At 43.9% G+C, this 20,441-nt stretch overlaps 2 protein-coding genes across 5 annotated transcripts in view; one reads left to right on the forward strand and one right to left on the reverse strand.

Annotated features, from left to right (window-relative positions):
• LOC129813608 (NACHT, LRR and PYD domains-containing protein 1 homolog) overlaps window positions 1–10,846 on the forward strand; it is a 27,094-nt gene extending 16,248 nt beyond the window's left edge. For 2 of the 3 annotated variants that reach the window (XM_055865944.1, XM_055865943.1), the window contains exons 10-14: window positions 7,123–7,206; window positions 7,435–7,590; window positions 8,165–8,320; window positions 8,414–8,509; window positions 8,616–10,846. In XM_055865944.1, coding sequence (XP_055721919.1) covers window positions 7,123–7,206; window positions 7,435–7,590; window positions 8,165–8,320; window positions 8,414–8,509; window positions 8,616–8,799 — 676 coding nt within the window. In that variant the 3' untranslated portion in view covers window positions 8,800–10,846. Of the gene's footprint in view, window positions 1–7,122; window positions 7,207–7,434; window positions 7,598–8,164; window positions 8,321–8,413; window positions 8,510–8,615 lie in introns of those variants that run through there. The other variant, XM_055865945.1, reaches the window with a different exon arrangement.
• The window catches only part of LOC129813609 (kin of IRRE-like protein 1), a 95,120-nt gene continuing 85,411 nt past the window's right edge, over window positions 10,733–20,441 (reverse strand). For both annotated transcript variants that reach the window (XM_055865946.1, XM_055865947.1), the window contains exon 15: window positions 10,733–20,264. In XM_055865946.1, the coding sequence (XP_055721921.1) occupies window positions 19,491–20,264 (774 nt within the window). In that variant the 3' untranslated portion in view covers window positions 10,733–19,490. The remainder of the gene's footprint in view (window positions 20,265–20,441) is intronic.

Genomic DNA, 20,441 nt, shown 5'->3' on the forward strand with positions numbered 1-20,441 from the left:
ATACACACAGCTGTAGTTTAGCAATACTCTTTACTTGTTGTACTCCAGTTCATCTATGACATCACTATAGGTAACACTCTATTTGACACCTAGCATCATAACACGTTATGACATGGTCATAACCAATATGTCATAACAGCTGACATAACTTGTCATGATATGGTCATAACACTGTCGTGACACATATATTTAGCCCTGTTGTGACATACAGTATATTGCGTTATTTTATGGCTGGTTTTGACATCTACATAAGAGTGTCAAAATCAAATGGCCACCGGACTATTTACATTGACCCCCCCTTCATTTGTTTTGTGCACTGCTGCTACTCGCTGTGTATTATCTATGCATAGTCACTTTACCGCTACCTACATGTACAAATTACCTCGACTAACCTGTACCTCCGCACATTGACTAGGTACCGGTACCCCCTGTATATAGCCTCATATTCTATTGTGATATTTTTTATTATTTTGTACTTGAGTTTATTTGGTAAATATTTTCTTAACTCTTTCTTGCACTGCACTGTTGGTTAAAGGCTTGTAAGTCAGCATTCACGGTAAGGTCTACACACGTTGTATTGGGCGCATGTGACAAATAAAGTTTGATTTGAGGATGGACATAATGCTTCATGACAGTGTTATGAAGTGTATTTTCTACAAGTTATTCAAAATACAATGAAAAAAATAAAACCTGTAAAGAATTCATTAAAACAACAACAAAGGATTTAACTCTAAAATCATATTATTTATTATTTATTGTCTTTTCCCTGCCAAGAAGTTTCCTTTTGTTTAAAAATGTTTGTTTCTGCAGCCTCCATCAAGGTCTTCACCTTCCCCCTGGATACAGCAGATGCATTACTTTCTCAAAAAAAATATAAGTAAAGAAACAGACATCAGAATAGAGTATGCTACAACGCAACACCGCTAAAGAAAGCTGAAAACTTCCTCCCAAATACACTGAGTATACAACACATTAAGAACACAAGCTCTTTCCATGACATAGATATGATCCCTTATTGATGTCACTTGTTAAATCTACTTCAATCAGTGTAGATGAAGGGGAGGAGACAGACCTCTCTGGGATGTCCCACTTCGACAACAGCCAGTGAAATTGCAGGGCGCCAAATTCAAACAGAAATCTCATAATTAAAATTCCTCAAACATACAAGTATTATACACCATTTTAAAGATGAACTTCTTGTTAATCCAATCACAGTGTCTGATTTCAAAAAGGCTTTACGGCGAAAGGACACCATGCGATTATGTTAGGACAGCGCCTAGCCACAAAAACCATACAGACATTTTCCAGCCAAGGAGAAGACTCACAAAAGTCAGAAATAGCGATTAAATTAATCACTTACCTTTGATGATCTTCATCTGGTGGCACTCCCAGGACTCCATGTTACACAATAAATGTTAGTTTTGTTCAATAAATTCCCTCTTTATATCCAAATACCTCCGTTTTGTTCGCACGTTTAGTTCAATAATCCAAAGGCACAAAGCGCGCTCACAACATCCAGACGAAAAGTCAAAAAAGTTCCATCAAAGGTCGTAGAAACATGTCAAACAATGTTTATAATCAATCCTTAGGATCTTTTTATCATAAATATTCAATAATATTTCAACCGGACAATACTGTTTTCATTAGAAAGGAAAGAGAACGAACGGCGCGCTCACGGCCACGCGCGATAAACAACTCATGGCTTTCAGCTGAGCCACTTAGTCTGAGTGGTCTTATTCTCTCCCCTTTCACAATAGAAGCCTTAAACAACTTCTAAAGACTGTTGACATCTACTAGAAGCCTTAGGAAGTGCAATCTGACCCCACAGACACTGGATACTGGATAGGCATTCACTTAAAAAACTACAAACTTTACAATTCCCACTTCCTGGTTGGATTTTTCTCAGGTTTTCGCCTGCCATATGAGTTCTGTTATACTCACAGACATTATTTTAACAGTTTTGGAAACTTTAGAGTGTTTTCTATCCAAATCTACCAACATATGCATATCCTAGCTTCTGTGCCTAAGTAACAGGCAGTTTACTCTGGGCATGCTTTTCATCCAAACTTCCCAATGCTGCCCCCTATCCCAATGAAGTTTTAAAAAAGGATCTTTAAGCCATGAGACAATTGAGATATGGCTTGTGTATGTGTGCCATTCAGAGGGTGAATGAACAAGACAAAACATGTAAGTGCCATTGAACGGGGTATGGTAGTAGGTTCCAGACGCACCGGTTTGTGTCAAGAACAGCAACGCTGCTGAGTTTTTCACACAACAGTTTCCCATGTGTATCAAGAATGGTTCACCACCCCAAGGACATCCAGCCAACTTGACACAACTGTGGGAAGCGTTGGAGTCAACATGCGCTTTCGACACCTTGTAGAGTCCATGCCCTGACAAATTGAGGCTGTACTTGGGCAAAGGGAGAGGGGGGGGGGTTGTAATTCAATATTAGGAAGGTGTTCCTAATATTTGGTATATTATGGCAGTATCAAACAACACTTTCGCACATTCTCAAATACATTACAATCACGTTTTCTCAACGTTTTCATGACATACTGTAGCTAAAGCTAGCTCTCAACTATGCATGTCGCTAGCTAGCAAATAGTTAGCTACCATGTAGTTAGTGTTTGTTTAGCTAACGTTAGCTACGTAACCCTGTCACTAACGCCTCAATCAAATCAAATCAAATTTATTCATATAGCCCTTTGTACATCAGCTGATATCTCAAAGTGCTGTACAGAAACCCAGCCTAAAACCCCAAACAGCAAGCAATGCAGGTGTAGAAGCACGGTGGCTAGGAAAAACTCCCTAGAGATCAGACCAACAGCGTCATTGCGTTTTGGTATAACAGAAGCACGTTCATTTCCAAAGGAACGCTGCGTTTGCCTTGCAGCATTGCCTTGCAGCATTGCCTTGCAGCATTGCCTTGCAGCATTGCCTTGCAGCATTGCCTTGCAGCATTGCCTTGCAGCATTGCCTTGCAGCATTGCCTTGCAGCATTGCCTTGCAGCATTGCCTTGCAGCATTGCCTTGCAGCATTGCCTTGCAGCATTGCCTTGCAGTACTTTCTAAATAGTAGAAAAAAAGTGAATGTTGAACTGTTGTTACACTCACATCCAGTACAACTGTTGGATTACAAGCTGAAAAAAGTTTGACTGCAGAATGTATTACGCAGCATTGATGCGATGACGCTGCCGGTCTGATCGTTGAGCAAAGATGGCGGTGTGCAAAACAACTATGATTTATTGGGGTAACAGTACATCTGATTCACTACATACTGTATACAGTGCTAATTGTCCAAACAAAGTATAGAACATATATAAATGAAAACCCAACACTGCAAGCATTAGAACGTCAAAATACGATCGTTGATCAGCGAAACTCCATATTTGGTGATCAACTACTGTATTTTGACATTATAACGCTTGCGGAGCTGGTGAATGGGAGTTTGAACTGAGCTTGTTGGGCGTTAGAGAGGTCTCTAATGCACAGTTACTGGTTCAGCGCTGAATTAGCTAGCTAATGTTAGCGGTTAGCATGCAACTGTTAGATATACATTTCATGAAAAGTAACCTTCTAAAATATATATAATTTGTGTGGTTCATATGTACTCATGTCAATACACTTAATATGAGCAACCGTTTGTTTAAAAAATAACTCAAACCATTTAAAAGCCAAAATGGTTATAATGAAAATAAATGTCATCCCAGACGCCATCTTGTCTCCTTGGCTTACATACAACGTTAGTTAGCTTAGCTGGGTTAGACTCATATGAAGGAGAAAATATCACAAGTTTTTTCACTCGATCAAAACACTTATACATCAAAATTACAAGAAAACTCACAATAATCACAAGAATGGCTTCAGATCAAAGTCTACATTGAGACCAAAGAGAGCAAGGGTCTTTAAATGAAAGATCCAGACAGCCTCTCGTTTTAACAATAAATTGTTGAGGTATAACTTGTCCTTGTGTTAAAAATTATGTGGGTAAAACAAAGCGCGAATTAAAAGTACGAATCTCGAAGCATCGTAGCACCATTAGGTGCAAAAACTCGACTTACCCAGTTGCGGCCCACTTTTTGGAAGCAAACCACTCGATTTTGTACCTACATTATATCGGCATCGAACATGTCACCCTCCCTAGGACAGGGGGTGACCTCGACAATTTATTGTTAAAACGAGAGGCTGCCTGGATCTTTCATTTAAAGACCCTTAACGTAGACTTTGATCTGAAGCCATTCTTGTGATTATTGTGATTTTGCTATTCATTGTAAGTGTTTGTAGGCCTATGTAGCCAAATTGTATCTATGATCGTATGCTATCCATTCGTGTGTATTGTATGTTATTTTTATATCTGAGAATTAACCAAAGATATCAGGCCACACCCGGCCATGAGTACAGACACCTGTGTGTTTCTTTTGACACTATATAAACGAGTCACCCTGCAGTGTTTGTCATTATACCCTGATGAAGACAGCTTGTCTTCATCAGGGAAACGTTGGATATTAGGTTATTCAATTATTGCATCTGAGCAGTGTGCGGCTCTCCTTTAATTTTTCAGGTGTTCTACTCCGCTAGCCAGCACCTCGCCTAAACAGGTGTTCTACTCCGCTAGCCAGCACCTCGCCTAAACAGGTGTTCTACTCCGCTAGCCAGCACCTTGCCTAAACAGGTGTTCTACTCCGCCAGCCAGCACCTCTCCTAAACAGGTGTTCTACTCCGCTAGCCAGCACCTCGCCTAAACAGGTGTTCTACTCCGCTAGCCAGCACCTCGCCTAAACAGGTGTTCTACTCCGCTAGCCAGCACCTCGCCTAAACAGGTGTTCTACTCCGCTAGCCAGCACCTCGCCTAAACAGGTGTTCTACTCCGCTAGCCAGCACCTCGCCTAAACAGGTGTTCTACTCCGCTAGCCAGCACCTCGCCTAAACAGGTGTTCTACTCCGCTAGCCAGCACCTCGCCTAAACAGGTGTTCTACTCCGCTAGCCAGCACCTCGCCTAAACAGGTGTTCTACTCCGCTAGCCAGCACCTCGCCTAAACAGGTGTTCTACTCCGCTAGCCAGCACCTCGCCTAAACAGGTGTTCTACTCCGCTAGCCAGCACCTTGCCTAAACAGGTGTTCTACTCCGCTAGCCAGCACCTTGCCTAAACAGGTGTTCTACTCCGCTAGCCAGCACCTCGCCTAAACAGGTGTTCTACTCCGCTAGCCAGCACCTTGCCTAAACAGGTGTTCTACTCCGCCAGCCAGCACCTCTCCTAAACAGGTGTTCTACTCCGCTAGCCAGCACCTCGCCTAAACAGGTGTTCTACTCCGCTAGCCAGCACCTCGCCTAAACAGGTGTTCTACTCCGCTAGCCAGCACCTTGCCTAAACAGGTGTTCTACTCCGCTAGCCAGCACCTTGCCTAAACAGGTGTTCTACTCCGCTAGCCAGCACCTCGCCTAAACAGGTGTTCTACTCCGCTAGCCAGCACCTTGCCTAAACAGGTGTTCTACTCCGCTAGCCAGCACCTCGCCTAAACAGGTGTTCTACTCCGCTAGCCAGCACCTTGCCTAAACAGGTGTTCTACTCCGCCAGCCAGCACCTCTCCTAAACAGGTGTTCTACTCCGCTAGCCAGCACCTCGCCTAAACAGGTGTTCTACTCCGCTAGCCAGCACCTCGCCTAAACAGGTGTTCTACTCCACTAGCCAGCACCTCGCCTAAACAGGTGTTCTACTCCGCTAGCCAGCACCTCGCCTAAACAGGTGTTCTACTCCGCTAGCCAGCACCTCGCCTAAACAGGTGTTCTACTCCGCTAGCCAGCACCTCGCCTAAACAGGTGTTCTACTCCGCTAGCCAGCACCTTGCCTAAACAGGTGTTCTACTCCGCTAGCCAGCACCTTGCCTAAACAGGTGTTCTACTCCGCTAGCCAGCACCTTGCCTAAACAGGTGTTCTACTCCGCTAGCCAGCACCTCGCCTAAACAGGTGTTCTACTCCGCTAGCCAGCACCTTGCCTAAACAGGTGTTCTACTCCGCCAGCCAGCACCTCTCCTAAACAGGTGTTCTACTCCGCTAGCCAGCACCTCGCCTAAACAGGTGTTCTACTCCGCTAGCCAGCACCTCGCCTAAACAGGTGTTCTACTCCGCTAGCCAGCACCTCGCCTAAACAGGTGTTCTACTCCGCTAGCCAGCACCTCGCCTAAACAGGTGTTCTACTCCGCTAGCCAGCACCTCGCCTAAACAGGTGTTCTACTCCGCTAGCCAGCACCTCGACCTAAACAGGTGTTCTACTCCGCTAGCCAGCACCTTGCCTAAACAGGTGTTCTACTCCGCTAGCCAGCACCTCTCCTAAACAGGTGTGCGCTTCTTTCGCCTCCAGATTATGTCAGTTGTAATTTCGCCTCCAGATTATGTCAATTGTTATTTCACCTCCAGATTATGTCAACTGTTATTTCGCCTCCAGATTATGTCAGCTGTTATTTTGCCTCCAGATTATGTCAGCTGTTATTTCGCCTCCAGATTATGTCAGTTGTTATTTCGCCTCCAGATTATGTCAGCTGTTATTTCGCCTCCAGATTATGTCAGCTGTTATTTCGCCTCCAGATTATGTCAACTGTTATTTCGCCTCCAGATTATGTCAGCTGTTATTTCGCCTCCAGATTATGTCAGCTGTTATTTCGCCTCCAGATTATGTCAGCTGTTATGACATATTATATGGTGTCAAATAAAGGGTTGGCTAAAATTATATCACAAATAAACAACAGTTTAATGTTCCAGATAATATAAGGCTAGTGAAGTAAATCAGGAGCCTAGTGGTTAAAGGCGGGTAGCCTAGTGGTTAGAGACGGGTAGCCTAGTGGTTAGAGCGTTGGGTCAGTAACCGAAAGGTTGCTGGATCGAATCCCTGAGCTGACAAGGTAAAAATCTGTCATTCTGCCCCTGAGCAAGGCAGTTAACCCACCGTTCCCCGGGTGCCGAAAACGTGGATGTCAATTAAGGCAGCCCCCTGCACCACTCTGATTCAGAGGGGTTGGGTTAAATGCGGAAGACACATTTCAATTGAAGGCATTCAGTTGTACAACTGACTAGGTATCCCCCTTCCCCTAAATAAAGATGTTTCTCTTCTCTTGATGACAGCTTGTCTGTGAGCTATGTGGCTGACCTATCAGACACCGATGTGGATGACCTGAGTGCAATCATCCACCCTGTAGACAAGTTAAGGTGAGGGAGTCTAGATTATACTTCATAAATATTAGCAAATTTCAAATACCTAACATCTATCATGAACCTTTACATTTGACTTGTGAGTTGCATTACATGTCATTTACAAACCCTTGATATTTGTCATGCTGAACTATGCTCATCATACTGTATGTTGCCAGACAGTGAATCATCATGTGTACAAGATTTAATGATTTAGATTTAATGAAAATGTACCTTGAATTTCAGGCTCTGCTTTCAACACCAAGATTTATATGGATGGCACGCAGCGAGTGAAGGTTTACACTCCCAGATATCACTCAGAGGGATTGAAATTACCCTCTACGGTGATCCTGTATTCGACTGGAGAAAATTATTTCAGCTAGTTCACACTCTGGGGCAACAGTAAGAACTTCTGTCCTCAATAACATTTCTCCCGTACACACACACACACACACACGCACATGCACACACACACACGGCAGGGTTTCAATCCAAGGTGCGTTATAGGGCACCTCACTAGACGGCTGACAATGCACCTTTTACATGAAGGTAATTTGCGCTTGAGTGTTTATCATGAATGAATGGCTGTAAAATGACCTATAGAAGGGCACCTTGGATTGAATCTGGGCCGTAGTGTATAGGGCTCCCGAGTGGCGCAGCGGTTTAAGGCACTGCATCTCAGTGCTAGAGGCGTACTACAGACCCTGGTTCGATGCCAGGCTGTATCACAACCGGCCATGATTGGGAGTCCCATAAGGCGGCGCACAATTGCCCAGCTTCGTCCAGGTTAGGGTTTGGCCGGGTTGGGCCGTCGTTGTAAAAATAAGAATTTGTTCTTAACTGACTTGCCTAGTTAAATAAATCAAAAACTCTCTTACATAGCTGCACACAAACATACACATATGAGAATATTTGCTTTAACATGACGAGAGTCTGTGTCTGTCTATTTTTGTGTCATATGAATGACCTCTGCCAGTCCAGAGTGGGATGAGCATGTTGAAGCACTGATCTCGCTGCTACGCTCTCAAACTTCTCTGGAGGACATCAGTCTGTATGTGAGCAGCGTGACAGAGAGGTGTGCTGCCAGTGTAGTCAGTCTGAGCCAGGCCTGCCCAAACCTGAGGATGATATCGTGAGTACAACATACTCTCTGTGTCGTCTGTGTTCATATTTGTTTCAGTATAACTGTTCAACTAATGTTTCCTCTATTCTCTTTCGTTCTTAGCCTTCATGTAGTTGAACACGGTTTGTTATTGGAGGAAGTGTTACAACACTTACGTGCATCAAAGAGGCGCCCAGATTGCCGCTTACTTGTCGCCGGGTATGGATGTAATGTTTTTTATTGTGTCAGTTAGCTGACATAAACCAAATCATCAGCTGATCTCTTCAGATGTGGTGCTAATCATCATTGGTGTAATCCTCTGCAGGTGGAGATGCAGGAAGCCTGCTGACAAGTGCACAGGCCGGAAGGACTGGAGTCTCTGTTGTGATGACTCTGTTAGGCTCACTCTACAAGGAGAAACATTCACAGAGAATGTGATACGGCATGGGAAGGAAAGCGATAGGCCTAGTGTTCACCCTAAGACTAATAGATGGTGTGTTGTTGCCTAGTGACCACGATGAAGACAGCAGAGATGGTGTGTTGTTGCATAGTGACCACGATGAAGACAACGGAGATGGTGTGTTGTTGCATAGTGACCACGATGAAGACAACAGAGAGGGTGTGTTGTTGCCTAGTGACCACGATGAAGACAGCAGAGATGGTGTGTTGTTGCATAGTGACCACAATGAAGACAACAGAGATGGTGTGTTGTTGCATAGTGACCACGATGAAGACAACAGAGATGGTGTGTTGTTGCATAGTGACCACGATGAAGACAACAGAGATGGTGTGTTGTTGCCTAGTGACCACAATGAAGACAACAGAGATGGTGTGTTGTTGCATAGTGACCACGATGAAGACAACAGAGATGGTGTGTTGTTGCCTAGTGACCACGATGAAGACAACAGAGATGGTGTGTTGTTGCATAGTGACCACGATGAAGACAACAGAGATGATGTGTTGTTGCCTAGTGACCACGATGAAGACAACAGAGATGGTGTGTTGTTGCATAGTGACCACGATGAAGACAACAGAGATGGTGTGTTGTTGCATAGTGACCACGATGTAGACAAAAGAGATGGTGTGTTGTTGCATAGTGACCACGATGAAGACAACAGAGATGGTGTGTTGTTGCCTAGTGACCACGATGAAGACAACAGAGATGGTGTGTTGTTGCATAGTGACCACGATGAAGACAACAGAGATGATGTGTTGTTGCCTAGTGACCACGATGAAGACAACAGAGATGGTGTGTTGTTGCATAGTGACCACGATGTAGACAAAAGAGATGGTGTGTTGTTGCATAGTGACCACCATTAAGACAACAGAGATGGTGTGTTGTTGCATAGTGACCACGATGAAGACAACGGAGATGGTGTGTTGTTGCCTAGTGACCACGATGAAGACAACAGAGATGGTGCGTTGTTGCCTAGTGACCATGATAAAGACAACAGAGATGGTGTGTTGTTGCATAGTGACCACAATGAAGACAACAGAGATGGTGTGTTGTTGCATAGTGACCACGATGAAGACAACAGAGATGGTGTGTTGTTGCATAGTGACCATGATGAAGACAACAGAGGTGGTGTGTTGTTGCATAGTGACCACGATGAAGACAATGGAGATGGTGTGTTGTTGCCTAGTGACCACGATGAAGACAACAGAGATGGTGTGTTGTTGCATAGTGACCACAATGAAGACAACAGAGAGGGTGTGTTGTTGCATAGTGACCACGATGAAGACAACAGAGATGGTGCGTTGTTGCCTAGTGACCACGATAAAGACAACAGAGATGGTGTGTTGTTGCATAGTGACCACAATGAAGACAACAGAGAGGGTGTGTTGTTGCATAGTGACCACGATGAAGACAACAGAGATGGTGAGAAACACAGCATTCAAGAGGACAAAGACAACAGAGATGGTGAGAAACACAGCATACAAGAGGACAAAGACAACAGAGATGGGGAGAAACACAGCATACAAGAGACTGAGGACAAAGACAAGAGTGAAGATACATACCTTTGATCCACTTAGATTTGGACTGATACTAACTATACATAGTGGACATGTTTTGTTTTTGTTTTTTTTCTTCAAAATGGAACTTTAGATTTTAGAATTACTACAAGATAATTTTGCCAAATTGGACGGGGAAGCACAAGACTTTAGCATATAGACTGCTACACCACCCAAGGTGAATCAATCCCCCATCATCTCCTCCTCTTGCTCTCTCTAGCTCTTTTTGTCTCTCTTCCCTCTCTCTCTGTCACACCCTTACACATGTTTGAATCTGACCTGTGCCAATCGTGGTCCATAGGGTCCTGTTAAAATATAGTGCACTGCATAGGGAATAGGGTGCCATTTGGGACCCGTATCTGTACTGGTTAGCATTTCATATATTTAATCTTACTCTGTCTCTAAAAATGAAATAAGGAGGTTTTATCCTTGTTCTTATGAAAGCTGTGTCTTTTTATTTTTTGTAATACTGTGGAAAAATAATGACATACAATTTGAAAAAATATTGAATAAAAATAAAAATGAAAACACATTTCAGTAATATATTTGTGTTTTTTTCTTAAAGAAGAACCGTTATACAGGAGGAGCATTACTGAATGAGAAGCCCATAGTGACAATAATACAGGAAACAGTCCTATTGGAACAATGACAGAATAGAAAATAACAGGATTGGGAATGAATTATATGGAGGAAATACACTCACTCAGACATGCACATGCTCACCCACACCCACTACAGGTGGGAGGAGCTATCGGAGAACAGACTCATTCTAATGTCTGGAATGGAATTAATGTAACGGAGTCAAACAAGGTTTCCATAAATTTGATTTGTTTGATACCGTTACATTCATTCTATTCCAGCCATTACAATGAGCCTGTCCTCCTATACCTCCTCCCGCCCACCTCCACTGGTGTACACACATACAGTGCCCCAGGTCCCATTACAATGAGCCTGTCCTCCTATACCTCCGCCCACCCACCTCCACTGGTGTACACACATACAGTGCCCCAGGTCCCATTACAATGAGCCTGTCCTCCTATACCTCCTCCCGCCCACCTCCACTGATGTACACACATACAGTGCCCCAGGTCCCATAGTACTATAGTCAAGCACTACTTTTGACTAGGGCTCTGGTCAGCACTATATTGGGAATACAGATGTAGTTTCTAATTTGATCACTCTTATTGCTGGGAATTTTCCTGCACAGCAGAAAATGCAAACTTGTCAATTATCAACCCCTACAAAAAATTTCCAATAATTATAATTCCCATAATAATTCCCATTTCCTGTTGCTGCAGGATTATTTTCTTGCTCTAGCAAACTGGCTCAAATTAAGATCCTACATCTATAGGATTCCATTTGTGTCAATCATGGACATTTTTGGAGCCCTCTGTTAACTCAACAGCGGCATGAAGAACGATTGGACTCAGTCGGCTCATTCTTCATGTCCTATGGCCACATGATGGCTCCATGATTACATCCCAAATGGCATCCTATTCCTTATATAGGGCAACGGTTTTGACCAGGGCCCATAGGATTCTGGACAGAATTATTGCACATGGTAAGGAATAGGGTACAATTTAGGACACAACCAGTCACTCTCTCTGTCTCTCCATCTTTCGCTTTCCCCATGTTTTCACAGCCCAACGTCCCCTTTCTACACACACACACACACACACACACACACACACACACACACACACACACACACACACACACACACACACACACACACACACACACACACACACACTGATCAAAACACCAGGGTCAGAGGTCACGCATACACACAGTTGTACTGTAAACACAAATGGCTGCTGCATTGGTTTGTCTGCTTTGTTCATTTCCGTTGATTTGTCTTTTGACTCCCATTAGATTAGAGATTCATAACACAACATAGCCGGGATTCAATCCAAGGTGTGTTGTGAAGCAAAGCATACTTTTAAAATGTATTAATACGCTCAAACTATACACTCATTTATCGTGAATCCAATCGCAGCGAGCATCTGGGAAAATGCCTTTACACTAGTGCGCTGCTCTCTAAGGCTCCTGGGATTGAATCCCGGCCTGAGACTGCTACCAAACAACATCTGTAAATCAGTCCTGGTCAGAGATAGCAGAGAACAGCTCAGAGCACCTTAGTACTGTCCACTGAGACCTGGGTTAGGCCTGGGTAGGATAGACATTTATCCCATCTGGTGTGGCCTAATTGTGCATTAATTTTGGCCATGTAAGTGTATCACCACTCCCTTTGTCTGAGGCTAGTCCCAAATGGCACACTATTCCATACATAGTGCACTACTATTCACCAGATTCCTATGGGCCCTGGTGGAAAGCAGTGCACTATATAGGGAATAGGTTGGCCTTGACCCCCGTTACATACACACAGAGGCCTACACAGACAACACGTAAACGATACAGGACGTGTATAAAAGTTTAAACACCCTAGTGTCACCTTCATTGGTGACATAATAACACCATGAATATAATATGACAACTATAATACTGACGTCACATGTGGAAGGCATTTGATGAAATGATAAAAGGATGGATGAGGAACGAACAAGATTGGAAGGAGTTTATGAAGAAAGTCATATCTTTTGAACAGAGGGCCAACCTGTCAAACAGACGTTTATTTACAGCTAGCTATCATCTCTAATCAACTCCTATGTTTTCATCTGGGAGAAAAGGTGAGATCTGGAAGAAAAGGTGAGGTCTGGGAGAAATGGTGAGATCTGGGAGAAATGGTGAGATCTGGAAGAAAAGGTGAGATCTGGGAGAAATGGTGAGATCTGGAAGAAAAGGTGAGATCTGGGAGAAATGGTGAGATCTGGAAGAAAAGGTGAGATCTGGGAGAAATGGTGAGATCTGGAAGAAAAGGTGAGATCTGGGAGAAATGGTGAGATCTGGAAGAAAAGGTGAGATCTGGGAGAAATGGTGAGATCTGGAAGAAAAGGTGAGATCTGGGAGAAATGGTGAGATCTGGAAGAAAATGTGAGATCTGGGAGAAATGGTGAGATCTGGAAGAAAAGGTGTATAGAAGAAAGTCAAAAGGACTTTCAGAGATCAAAGAGATCAAACAGAGATCAAAGAGGGAGTTCTGAATACTCTGATCCGTGGTTGGCAGCAACATTATAGTTACAAACCAAATCGAACCCTATTCCCTATATAGTGGACTACTTTTGACAAGGACCCATAGGGCTCTCATCAAAAGTAGCGCACTATATATACAGTTGAAGTGGGAAGTTTACATACACTTAGGTTGGAGTCATTAAAACTTGTTTTTCAACCACTCCACAAATTTCTTGTTAACAAATGATAGTTTTGGCAAGTCAGTTAGGACATCTACTTTGTGCATGACACAAGTACTTTTTCCAACAATTGTTTACAAACAGATTATTTCACTTATAATTCACTGTATCACAATTCCAGTGGGTCAGAAGATTACATAAACATAGTTGACTGTGCCTTTAAATAGCTTGGAAAATTCCAGAAAATTATGTCATGGTTGTAGAAGCTTCTGATAATTGACATAATTTGAGTCAATTGAAGGTTTACCTGTGGATGTATTTCAAGGCCTACATTCAAACTCTGTGCCTCTTTGCTTGACACCATGGGGAAATCAAAAGAATTCAGCTAAGACCTCAGAAAAGAAATGTAGACCTCCACAAGTGGTGGCTGGTTCATCCTTGGGAGCAATTTCCAAACGACTGAAGGTACCACGTTCATACGCAAGCATAAACACCATGGGACCCCGCAGCCGTCATACCTCTCAGGAAGGAGACGCATTTTGTTTCCTAGAGATGAACGTACTTTGATGCGAAAAGTGCAAATCAATCCCAGAACCACAGCAAAGGACCTTGTGAAGATGCTGGAGGACACAGGTATAAAAGTATCTACAGTATATCCAGAGTAAAACAAGTCCTATATCAACAACCTGAAAGGCCGCTCAGCAAGGAAGAAGCCACTGCTCCAAAACCGCCATAAAAAAAGGCAGACTACGGTTTGCAACTGCACATGGGGACAAAGATCGTACTTTTTGGAGAAATGTCCTCTGGTCTGATGAAACAAAAATAGAACTGTTTGGCCATAATGACCATCGTTATGTTTGGAGGAAAAAGGGGGAGGCTTGCAAGCCGAAGAACACCATCCCAACCGTGAAGCACGGGGGTGGCAGCATCATGTTGTGGGGGTGCTTTGCTGCAGGAGGGACTGGTGCACTTCACAAAATAGATGGCATCATGAAGAGGGAAACTTATGTGGATATATTGAAGCAACATCTCAAGACATCAGTCAGGAAGTTAAAGCTTGGTCGCAAATGGGTCTTCCAAATGGACAATGACCCCAAAGTTGTGGCAAAATGGCTTAAGGACAACAAAGTCAAGGTATTGGAGTGGCCATCACAAAGCCCTGACCTCAATCCTATTGAAAATTTGTGGGCAGAACTGAAAAAGCCTGTGTGAGCAAGGAGGCCTACAAACCGGACTCAGTTACACCAGCTCTGTCAGGAGGAATGGACCAAAATTCACCCAACTTATTGTGGGAAGCTTGTGGAAGGCTACCCGAAATGTTTGACCCAAATTAAACAATTTAAAGGCAATGCTACCAAATACTTACTGAGTGTATGTAAACTTCTGACTCACTGGGAATGTGATGAAAGAAATAGAAGCTGAAATAAATCCTTCTCTCTACTATTATTCTGACATTTCACATTCTTAAATTAAAGTGCTGATCCTAACTGACCTAAGACAGTGAATTTATACTAGGATTAAATGTCAGGAATTGTGAAAAACTGAGTTTAAATGTTTTTGGCTAAGGTGTATGTAAACTTCCAATTTTTTTTAATTTAATCTTTATTTAACTAGGCAAGTCAGTTAAGAACAAATTCTTATTTACAATGACGGCCTACCCCGGCCAAACCCGGACGATGCTGGGCCAATTGTGCGCTGCCCTATGGGACTCCCAATCACAGCCAGGTGTGATACAGACTGGATTCAAACCAGGGACTGTAGTGACACCTCTTGCACTGAGATGCAGTGCCTTAGACTGCTACGCCACTCGGGAGCCCATATATAGAGAATAGGGCACAAAGATCCAATATGTTATGTATGGGTTCTATATGTCATTCTATGCATTAGCGCACCATTTAGGACAGTCACAGTAGAGTGCTGAAACACGGCCCTACTGATGGACCGCTTCACCTCTTTCCTCCAGCATGAGTTCCTTTCCTGCCTGCGTCTCAAACAGCACTCTATTCCCTATGTAGTTCACTACTTTTGACCGGAGCCCAGTAGTGCACAACATAGGGAATAGGATGCTCTTTGGGACGGAACCCCTGTTTCCATGACTACCCACACACCTCCTCTCCACAGAGGAGATTACCACTGCATGTGAAGTCAAATCAACAATGATTGTCAACGTACCTAAGTGAAATAATGATGGTGAATTGCATGATCAGAGTTTACCCACAGCTACAGAGCCACTGTGTGTAGGCCTTCACATACACCACTATAGAGCACTGTGCCCAATACCAGATGGGGTAAAGCAAAGTACCAAATATTATATCATACGTACAGGCCACTGGACAGACAGTACCAGCATTGGTCACTCAGCACCAATCTCAAAAGTGTACCATTGCCAGATCAAACTACAAGTAGAGTACCATTTTAGTTCCCCCCCAAGAGCCCTTGATGCTTTAGTTTCAAGACTACACCATCATGACTACATCCCAAAAGGCACCCTATTCCCTATATAGTGCACTACGTTTGACACAAGCCCTATGGTGAGCCAGTGAGTCCATAGAGCTCTGGTCAAAAGTCGTGCACTATATAGGGGACAGGGTGCCATTTGGGACACAGGCCTAGTCTACAATAACAACATGATCAGATAGAAACTCAGTGAATGAACCTGGACACAGAAGTCTCAGAAAAGAAACTCAACAGTGAATGAACCTGGACACAGAAGTCTCAGAATAGAAACTCAACAGTGAATGAACCTGGACACAGAAGTCTCAGAATAGAAACTCAGCAGTGAATGAACCTGGACACAGAAGCCTCAGAATAGAAACTCAACAGTGAATGAACCTGGACACAGAAGTCTCAGAATAGAAACTCAACAGTGAATGAACCTGGACACAGAAGTCTCAGAATAGAAACTCAACAGTGAATGAACCTGGACACAGAAGTCTCAGAATAGAAACTCAACAGTGAATGAACCTGGACACAGAAGTCTCAGAATAGAAACTCAGCAGTGAATGAACCTGGACACAGAAGTCTCAGAATAGAAACGCAACAGTGAATGAACCTGGACACAGAAGTCTCAGAATAGAAACTCAACAGTGAATGAACCTGGACACAGAAGCCTCAGAATAGAAACTCAACAGTGAATGAACCTGGACACAGAAGCCTCAGAACATTGAATTGTACAAGTGAATGTCACCCAAACCTCTGAACCTTTGGTCTGCAACCCTTTATAAAAATACTATAAAACTTTTCTGAATGTGTTGTTTTTTTTTTGCTTCTTGTTCTTCTATTTAGGTATAAATATGGGGAAAGATCTACTCTACTGTTCAAGTGACAGAGACAAATACAATAATATTTGAGGGTGGGGGGGGGGTTGGGGGAATTTGTACAAACTGCAAAGATTCATTTTATTACAAAAGCTCTTTCCCCCACTTCCCAAACACACCATATTGACCTCAGATGAGTGAAATGTGGGGTAGATATGTATTGCGATGAGATAGAAAATACAGAGGAGGAAGAAGCATTTGAAGAAGCCTGCTACAGCTCCGTTCTTCCCCTATAGGTTGCTCTACATACTGTAAGTGGTATACTGTATACAAAACCCTATTTCATTGTCCATACAGTCCACACATACACCTCACTGTTACTATGGAGAGAGTTACCTCACTGTTACCATGGAGAGAAGTACCTCAATGTTACAATGGAGAGAGTTACCTCACTGTTACCATGGAGAGAGTTACCTCACTGTTACCATGGAGAGAGTTACCTCACTGTTACCATGGAGAGAGGTACCGCACTGTTACCATGGAGAGTTACCTCACTGTTACCATGGAGAGAGTTACCTCACTGTTACCATGGAGAGAAGTACCTCAATGTTACCATGGAGAGAGTTACCTCACTGTTACCATTGAGAGATTTACCTCACTGTTACCATGGAGAGAGTTACCTCACTGTTACCATGGAGAGAGGTACCTCACTGTTACCATGGTTAGAGTTACCTCACTGTTACCATGGTTAGAGTTACCTCACTATTACCATGGTTAGAGTTACCTCACTGTTACCATGGAGAGAGTTACCTCACTGTGACCATGGAGAGAGTTACCTCACTGTTACCATGGTTAGAGTTACCTCACTGGTACCATGGTTAGAGTTACCTCACTATTACCATGGTTAGAGTTACCTCACTGTTACCATGGAGAGAGTTACCTCACTGTTACCATGGAGAGAGTTACCTCACTGTTACCATGGTTAGAGTTACCTCACTGTTACCATGGTTAGAGTTACCTCACTATTACCATGGAGAGAGTTACCTCACTGTTACCATGGAGAGAGTTACCTCACTGTTACCATTGAGAGATTTACCTCACTGTTACCATGGAGAGAGTTACCTCACTGTTACCATGGAGAGAGGTACCTCACTGTTACCATGGTTAGAGTTACCTCACTGTTACCATGGTTAGAGTTACCTCACTATTACCATGGTTAGAGTTACCTCACTGTTACCATGGAGAGAGTTACCTCACTGTTACCATGGAGAGAGTTACCTCACTGTTACCATGGTTAGAGTTACCTCACTGGTACCATGGTTAGAGTTACCTCACTATTACCATGGTTAGAGTTACCTCACTGTTACCATGGAGAGAGTTACCTCACTGTTACCATGGTTAGAGTTACCTCACTGTTACCATGGTTAGAGTTACCTCACTATTACCATGGAGAGAGTTACCTCACTGTTACCATGGAGAGAGTTACCTCACTGTTACCATGGTTAGAGTTACCTCACTGGTACCATGGTTAGAGTTACCTCACTATTACCATGGTTAGAGTTACCTCACTGTTACCATGGAGAGAGTTACCTCACTGTTACCATGGAGAGAGTTACCTCACTGTTACCATGGTTAGAGTTACCTCACTGTTACCATGGAGAGAGGTACCGCACTGTTACCATGGAGAGTTACCTCACTGTACCTTCTAGGTGTCAAGCACAAGGTCATTCTTTCTCTATCTTGTCAGATGTCAAATCGCCATATTGGTGGTAGTGGCTGTTATACCATGATGCCTTTGGTTGTGTCCCAAATGGCACCCTATTCCCTATATAGTGCACTAGTTTTGACCAGAGCCCTATGAGCCTTAGTAAAAAGTAGTGCACTACATAGGGAATATGGTGAAATTTGGGAGACAGCCCATATTTCCCTTTCATTCACTTCTTGAAGCCCTTTGGCCATGCCGGTTGAGCAGTTTGTGGCGGCATGGAGAAGAAGCATGTTAAAAAGAGCCCCACATACGGAGTACAAGCTGTCGCCTTGCCTGAGCACAGCTGGGACGCAACACTGTCTCTTTCAACATGTAAGAGGGTGTGTGTGTGTGTGTTTCTGTGAATTTAAAGGCGTGTAAGAGTGTGTGTGTGTTTCTGTGAATTTAAAGGAGTGTAAGAGGGTGTATAATAAGGAGAAAAGTTCAGCAGCTGTATCTGTATACAGTACGTTTATACAAGGTTATACTAAGGTTAAAATGATCTACCCCACTGAGATTATATACAGAGATGGTGTGAGAGGAAAGAGAGAGGGGTGGAGAGTCCAATAGAGAAGAGATGGATCTGGATGATGTCTATTAGCATGTAAGTAATCAAACTCTGCTGAATCCCCACCTAGTTTAAGAAAAGTACTTCCAGCCTCTCTTTCTCTTATCATGTCTCCCCTCTTGATAGTGGCTTTCGCTTTTTCAGCTCTTGGAGCTGAAGATTGCACACAATAAAACATTTGAGAGAAACTGTGTCAGATAGTTTGCGTTTGTTTGTGTGTGTACGTATACGATACAGAAAGCATAGAGAGAATAAATGTATCTCTCCAACAAGTGTGTGTGTGTTTGCGTGTGTGTCTGTGTTTATATGTATGTACGCATGTATGAAAACAAGTATTCACTTTGTATTACAGAATACATCTCTCTCACACGTGTGTCTGCATCCTCTGAGTGTGTCTCTGGTTGTACTCAGTACCAGGAGGAGAGTACTCAGTAGCAGGAGAGTACTCAGTAGCAGGAGAGTACTCAGTAGCAGGAGGAGAGTACTCAGTAGCAGGAGGAGAGTACTCAGTACCAGGAGGAGAAGTGTAGGAGAAGCGGGTGGTCCCATAATTCCCCAGCACAGTTTCAGGACCCGGACATGGGCCTTGGACTGGTCCTTGCACTGGCCCTGGTCCCACCCCTTGTCCAGTTGGGTAGACCTCATAGGCCGGCCCTCCTTCCAGGGGCGGGGCAAAGCCCATCCGATAGGTAGGGTACTGGGCGGGATAGCCATAGTTGTCATAGGTCAGCTGACTGTTGTTGTCCAATAGTCCGCAGTCTCCGGGGAAGTCGGTGGTCTGTGAGGCAGGATGGGAGGGGTGGGCGGGGTGGGAGGGGTGGGCGGGGTGGGAGGGGTGGTTGGTGTTGGGAGGGACTTGGCTCGGGCCCGCCCTGGTGAAGGTGTTGAACTGGGGGTAGTTGGTGTGAGACATCCTGGATGGAGGTCTGGGGTCATAGCACCCTGCCCTTGACCCTGGGACTCCTCCTGCAGCCACCACCCCTCCGGGACCCCCTGCTGGGCCACTGGAGGTAGCACCTGTAGCTCCCCCCGGAGGGTTGGGTGTCCGGAACTCTCCCTGGTACAGCATGGAGCGGGAGGACGGCCTGGCCTCGTCGTGGGTGGTCGCACGGACATTATAGTAGCCATTCGTTGGGTCCTAAGGACAAACATGATGAGGGAATAGCGAGTGATTTTTTTACATGGGTTTGAATTTGAGGTGTGGTCAGGGTTGGGGGCAATTCTAATTAAAGGCAGTGCATTCAGAAAGTGATTTACATGTAAAATGTAAAAAATGTAGTCATTGAAAATGAATGACATTTTTTCAATTATTGAA

The sequence above is a fragment of the Salvelinus fontinalis genome, chromosome 17 (assembly GCF_029448725.1).
Source record: "Salvelinus fontinalis isolate EN_2023a chromosome 17, ASM2944872v1, whole genome shotgun sequence".
NCBI lineage: Eukaryota > Metazoa > Chordata > Actinopteri > Salmoniformes > Salmonidae > Salvelinus > Salvelinus fontinalis.